The sequence below is a fragment of the Priapulus caudatus genome, unplaced genomic scaffold (assembly GCF_000485595.1).
Source record: "Priapulus caudatus unplaced genomic scaffold, Priapulus_caudatus-5.0.1 Scaffold166, whole genome shotgun sequence".
In the NCBI taxonomy this organism is placed as follows: Eukaryota; Metazoa; Priapulida; class Priapulimorpha; order Priapulimorphida; family Priapulidae; genus Priapulus; species Priapulus caudatus.
The window spans coordinates 411,286-417,996 of NW_014577227.1; the positions used below are offsets into that span (position 1 = coordinate 411,286).

At 44.0% G+C, this 6,711-nt stretch overlaps 2 protein-coding genes across 3 annotated transcripts in view; one reads left to right on the top strand and one right to left on the bottom strand.

The window, feature by feature from the left end:
• LOC106806533 (zinc finger protein 239-like) overlaps positions 1-5,242 on the top strand; it is a 15,865-nt gene extending 10,623 nt beyond the window's left edge. For both annotated transcript variants that reach the window (XM_014808507.1, XM_014808508.1), the window contains exon 2: positions 2,173-5,242. In XM_014808507.1, coding sequence (XP_014663993.1) covers positions 2,269-3,318 — 1,050 coding nt within the window. In that variant the 5' untranslated portion in view covers positions 2,173-2,268 and the 3' untranslated portion in view covers positions 3,319-5,242. The remainder of the gene's footprint in view (positions 1-2,172) is intronic.
• Positions 5,233-6,711, bottom strand: LOC106806524 (probable enoyl-CoA hydratase echA8). Its single transcript, XM_014808493.1, has one exon. The coding sequence runs from the start codon at positions 6,709-6,711 to the stop codon at positions 5,671-5,673; it is 1,041 nt and encodes a 346-aa protein (XP_014663979.1). The 3' UTR covers positions 5,233-5,670.

Consider the following 6,711-nt stretch of genomic DNA (forward strand, 5'->3'; position numbering starts at 1 on the left):
TTTAATATCTGGTAGCCACAATCAATAACATTACCTTCGATCATCCATCGGTTGGGTGCAACCGATGATCGATGATGAAATTCCAACCCATTATCATCACTAATGAGAGTATGACTAGTAGACTCCCTGGCAGAACAAATTTGGTTTTAGATTATCTGAGATACATTCTGAGGTTTGCTACTTTGGTAATAAGTTTTATCTGAGTCTCTGAGATCAACATTAGGAAGCCTGTTGAAATTTAGCAATGAACATCTTATTTATTAAACAGTCCCCAACTCAATAAGTAATATGAAAACGGGAAGTGAACTTTAATGCCAATGGGGTAACATTTATTTATGGTAACTCTCTAAATCTTTAATTATGAAGTTTCCCATATTCAGTATGTCATCAGTCCTTATTTTTCAATCGGTCATGGTGAGCCCAAGGACTTCATTGACCCTGTCTTCCAGTTGCTCCAACTCCTTAGCAGGAACATGATCTTAATCCTGCTCTTCATCAAGATCACCAGCACAGTGTTCGAAATAAGGAAAAAAATTTGCTTGTCCGACGGACAAGCTACAATATATTTTTGCTTGTCCTGCAAAATATTTGCTTGTCCTGATTAATAACATAGAAATATAGTAAATGTGTAATACATTTAATAAAATTAAATTTTAGACCCAATATCTTACTTTGTAATGTTAATACAGTTCACTAACAGTTCAAATTAGGTACCAAACTTGAAAGAACATAATGAAGCACAATTGTTTATTTGAAGTTATTACTTGTCTTAACAAAGTTGAAGCGATGGTAGAAAATTATGAAAAATTGCTCTAAAAAGCTGCTTCTGCAGCGGACAAGTCTACTTGTCCTCCGTGAAAATAGACAAGTGAGGACAAACGGATAGCCCTTATTTCGAACACTGCAGCATCCTCCGACGCAGTTGGTCTTTTGGCGTTAGTGCCTGCCAATAGTTGTCATTGTGACTTTGTGATAAGATTAGATTTTGCTATTTTGTAATGTTTTCACACACAACATTTATAGTTTAAATATCAGATGGGATCAGTTGCAGAAGAAGTAGATATGGATTAAATATTACTGGCACTCAGCAGCAGGGCTGGTCAGCCAAGACCAGCTACTACTACTAGCCCTTACCTAGCCTTGTATGTTCAATTACTAAAAATAACATTGTTTAAGCAGCTGTGTAATTGTTTATTGATCATTTATGAATGGTTATATTTTATTTATGGACCGACCTTCCTATGAGCCGACTCTTTATTCTTATGGGCTGACTGTATGTGCCGACATTGCCCCGACAACATCTTAGACTGGGTCGGAGATGCCAACCACTACGATTTATCCGTATTTTATACGAATTTCTATTCCTTTTGCACCACTACGACCAGTTTGTATCAAACTACAAATTTCACTGTGATAAAAAATTTTGTTTTGTAAATTTATTGTCATTTTTGACCCTCAGAAGGCAGGAAATTGCATCTCAGAATCAAAATATTTTCCGGGGGGGCATGCCGGACCTCCCTAGCAAACTCGGGTCACTACGTGACCCTCGATCTACTAATTTGATGGCCAGAAACTACAGATTGCTTCAAATATGTGTTGGCATCTCTGCTGCAGGGTCACGAGACTGGCATGGACATAACAGGGCATTTGCATAAAATATTGTACGATGGTTTTTGTTGAAAATTTTAGCAAAAAAGAAGAAAGAGTGCAATGTGCATTTCCATTATGTAATTAGAGTTGATAAGAAAACGGCAGTTACATTGCATAATTTCATGTTTTGTACATTGTTTCAAGAACGCATTTCTTTCATAACCTGTGGGATTGCTGCATGCATATAATTTGAGACAGCTCTAGATTTACCTTTTGTTTGCAGGTATAAAGGTTCAAACAGAGCAATCTGAAACTTGTTATGGAGGGAGGCACACTGCGGTGTGTGCGTGCGTGCGTGTGTGTGTGTGCACTTGTGCATTTCTGTCCCGTATAATTGTAATCATTAGTCATATTGTTTACAAAGCATGAAATGTGTCACAATTGTGCTACAAATTTAATCCGTGACAAAAGTGGTATCCCTCGAAAGAGTACGTAAATTTGTGTGGTATGCGAAATCGTGCTTCGACCACAACATTAGCGCTGTATCATGTTTGCCGTCTGATAACACTATGTTTTTCGTAGGTTTACTTGTGCAAAGTAACGTGAAGACACTCGTTCGGACTCGTTGCGAAAAGACGGTCGACGTGCAACTCTGCCTGCCCTGAATGAGGTAACCTGATGGACAACAACATGGAAGAGCGAGCGGGAGAAAGACCTTATGTATGCAATCTGTGTGATGCTGCTTTCTCTCACAGCACCGGCTTCAGAGAGCACATGATACATCACGCCGACGAGAAACCGTATAAGTGCGGCCGGTGCGACGCGTCGTTCTCTCAGCGACGCAATTGGAAGATACACAAGAGAACTCACACAGGAGAGAAGCCGTACCAGTGCAACGAGTGCGACATATCGTTTTCCCAGCGACGCAACCTGAAGACGCACTTAAGAACTCACACCGGAGAGAAACCATACACATGCAGTGTGTGTAACGCAGGGTTTTCGCAGGGGCGGAATTTGAAGACACACATGAGAATACACACAGGAGAAAAACCATTTAAATGCGATCTATGTGAAGAAGCTTTCTCTGATAAAGGTTTTTTTAAATCACACATGAGAACACACACAGATGAAAAACCGTATAAATGCGATATATGTGAGATGACTTTTTCTGATAAAAGTAACTTTAAGACCCACATGAGAACACACACAGATGAGAAATTGCATAAATGTGATGTATGTGAAGCCACTTTCTCTGATGGAAGTGAGCTTAAGACACACATGACTTCTCACACAGGAGAGAAACCATATAAATGCGATCTATGCGAGAAAACTTTCTTTGATAGCAGTAATCTTAAGACTCACATGATAACTCACACAGGAGAAAACCCGCATAGAAGTGATCAAAGCGAGGCAACTTTCTCTGATAAAAGTAACCGTGAGATACAGATGGTATCTCACACAGAAGAAAAACTCTACAGATGCGATCTTTGTAATTCGGCCTTTTCTCAGAAACGCAATTTAAAGACACACATGTTAACTCACTCGGGGGAAAAACCGTTCAGATGTGATCACTGCGATCAACGGTTTGCTCAGAGACGCAACTTGACGACACACATGCGAACGCACACGGGAGAGAGACCGTTCAAATGCGATCTGTGTAGCGCAGCATTCGCTCAGCGCCGCAACTTGAAGGCACATGCCAGAGTTCATGCAAGTCGGAATTCATAGACATGCTGTATTAGTCACTTATTACTGTAACTGAACTCATTACAAAAAAATTAACGCACGATAAGACGCACAGAAGAAAATCACAGGCATAAAGCGGTGTGCACAGCGTGGGTCAGGTTTCTCTCTGCTACACACATGGGGTGGTTCTTTATGCGCTGTTTTTGGGTAATGCAGAAGAGTGCGTATGCTGTCTCAGTGGGATTGTTAGTCAGGTAACTGGTGTGTAAACACAATTATTTAAAAAGTAGAAAACACGAACATCTGACGTTTCTAAAGAGATGTAAAAGTGTATCTATGAACGTCCAAAGCATGACGTTCTTTGCTTGTGTTGCAGTCATCGTAGCTTTAATCGGTTTATATTGGTTAATATTGCTCTCGAATTCGTGTTATCTTCCTTGTAGTATCACTAAATGACGTGTCCACAAGTGTTTGCCACTGCCTCATTTATAGTTCAGCTACAGTATGTATATATTATATATATATAGCAGGATTGTGTGTAATGATGCAATGATGCCGTTTTATTGCAATATTTAGTGTTAGGAGGGCTCTCTTATAGGACCTGGTGTAATTCTATTCATGTAGCACTGAACATTGTATTACCGTGGGTGTACAACTATAACACGTAATTCCTCTTATTAGTTTAGCAATAGTTCTATATTAGGAATGAATAAAAACAAATCTTTTATTTGCTTTTATTCATGCCTGATGTCGTGATGGTTTTGGTGGAGACAGTTACTGATGAGGTTAGTGACAAAATAACCTGTATTTCTCACAGTGTATTGACGTGCCATGCCCACTTTGTATTATCTTACTACTGTATGTTTAATGAAGTCGACTGCTTTTGTAGAATGTGTAGGAATTCGTACCGTGTAACACTATATTGTGCATGCACTGATATTCTAGTGATCATATTCATTGATGGATTATTAATTGTAGATCTATAGAATGAACGTTTGCATGGTGCTCTGCCCTCTGAACCAGTTAAGTGGCAAATACCTGGCATTAACGCTGTTGCTGTGTGTTTCTTGGAGCATACCAGCAATATCTGCACTGTACGTATATTAGCTGACAGGTTATAGTCAGGTATGGAGCAAGTAGATTTGCTCTAACATCCTGTTTTCCAGTCTTGGAAATAAGTCTTGAAAACTGGGCCAGTACTGGTTTAGAAATGTTCACTAGATTTCTGCTATACAACCTATAGTAAAATCCATGAAAATACTGAGTAAATTTACTAGTCCCAGCCTGGCGGACGGGCTCCTATATACAATATTGTGTTCTGTCTCGCTGTCTCTGCATGAATAGACAGGTCCAATTGTTTGCAAGAGCAGTAGAAATGTGAATAACCTGTACTGAATTTGCTGTAGTTGATACTCTTCACGGACATTCAATAATCAAAGTCTGCTGAGGATGCAAATTAGAACTAGTGCGTGATAAATTAAAAAGAGTCATATGAATGTGGCCCATGTGAAGTGTCAAAGTATTATTAGCTCTTGCACATGCTGCGAACAAATGTACATGTAGTGTGTTCTGTTGTGAGGTGATTGTATCTTTTTTTTATATAATGCAATTGTCGATTAATGTTGCGATACAATGGGCTAAGAACCATTTTCGGTAACATATTTCTGCAAAGCCAACATTTCGGGGTGCATGCTTGTGAACCCACATACAAATCGTGTGAGTTACACGGAACTAGCAACAATATCAAGCGTTGGTGTGTTATCCTGTTATCTTACTCAGTTGCAAGAACACAAACCCTAAACAAACGTTTTATGTGCACTTGATACTCTTGATATGGTATGTAGTACAAAATAGGTTAGCTGTAAACAGGAGCAGAGTCTTGTGTGCTTCCGTATAGAACTCGATGAATAAATGTCAATAAATCGCTCGGAAAAAATTTACAAATAAACTCTGTACTGACGTTCAATTTCACGTTCAATTTTATTACTGTATACATTTTCCATTACTCGTATATTTCTCTTAACGTTACTCAATCAAGTTCTATCTCTTGGAATTGCCTCGCAGTGTGTGGGTCTGCAAGCAGCAATGTCCTTGTGAGAAATCGTGGTTCTGCTGGAATGTAAACTGTTCACAGTGGGTATGTTGCAGGTCACCCCCAAGTGAAACTTCATTCGATGTTTATTCTCCCGATTTACGCCGCGTTCATATAACCGGGTCATTGAAACCATGAACGATACCCGTAATATTTCTGCTTTCACATCCAATTTCAGTTAAACCGTGCACACCACATGACAATTTTCACAGTGTGTTAGTAGTAGCAGCAGCAGAAAATGGGAGCAAGTTAAAAAAAATTCGTAGCGACCACAGGAGGCAGCACTGGCCACGACACGGTCGTTAGGTTGACTCGCGCCCCCACTTCTCCATGAAGTCGCTCCCCGAGTCTCGTTCCCTGACCGCCTGCTTGAAGCCGACCTTGTGAGCACGCTCCTGGAACGCGACGCCCTCTGGTGTGTGCCGCGACATGCCGTCGAAAATCGTCGCCATGCGCTGCGTCGACAGCAGGCCCATCTGCTCGACGGCGTGGTTGATCACCTGCTTCTGAAACCACAGCTGATTGGTCGGCACGGTGACGATGCGCTCGAGGATGCGACCGACGGCGCCATCTACGTCGGCGCGCGGCACGCTCTCGCCGACGAGACCGACGGCGGCCGCCTGCGTTCCACTCAAGAGGGCGCCGGTGAGCAGCAGCCGCTTCGCCTGCTCGAGTCCAACCCGGTACAGCCACATCGCCGTCGTCGGGCACCCCCAGACGCGCGCCGGCGGGTACCCGATGCGCGCATCGTCCGCCATGACGGTCACGTCGCAGCAGAGCGCGATGTCGCTGCCGCCGCCGATTGCGGCGCCCTCTATCTTGCAGACGACGGGCTTCGGGCAGCGCCACAGCGACATGAACGCGTCCGTGCAGCGCGACATGAGCGCGTAGTCGACGTACGGGTCCCACGGCATGCGCTGGCTGCCGGGCACGGTCCCGCGCTCCGCCTCCGCGTACACCTTCAGGTCGTAGCCAGCGCAGAAGTTGCCGCCGGCGCCGGAGAGGAGGACGGCGCGCACGCGGGGGTCGGCGGCGGCGCGCGCCGCGGCCGACGCGATCTCGGCCGGCATGCGCTCGTCGATTGCGTTCAGCCGCTCAGGACGATTCAGCGTCACGTGCGCCACCTGCTGGTCGACGCGGTATAGGATCGACGAAAACGGCTGCTCGTCCCCCCGGGGGGCGCCACTGTCGCTGCCGGCGGAGCAGGCCCACCTGCACGTCGCGCACCAGGCGCCGCTTGTTTGACGGCGCGACGCCGCTCGAGCGGCAGCGGACAGCATGCTGCTGCGAGAGTGGACGACATCAGGGGTGAATGATGACAAAGCGAATGTGAACGTGAACAT

Bases quoted from the DNA above. Each gene is read 5' to 3' on its own strand.
- LOC106806524 (XM_014808493.1), bottom strand. From the start codon at position 6,711: ATGTTCACGTTCACATTCGCTTTGTCATCATTCACCCCTGATGTCGTC.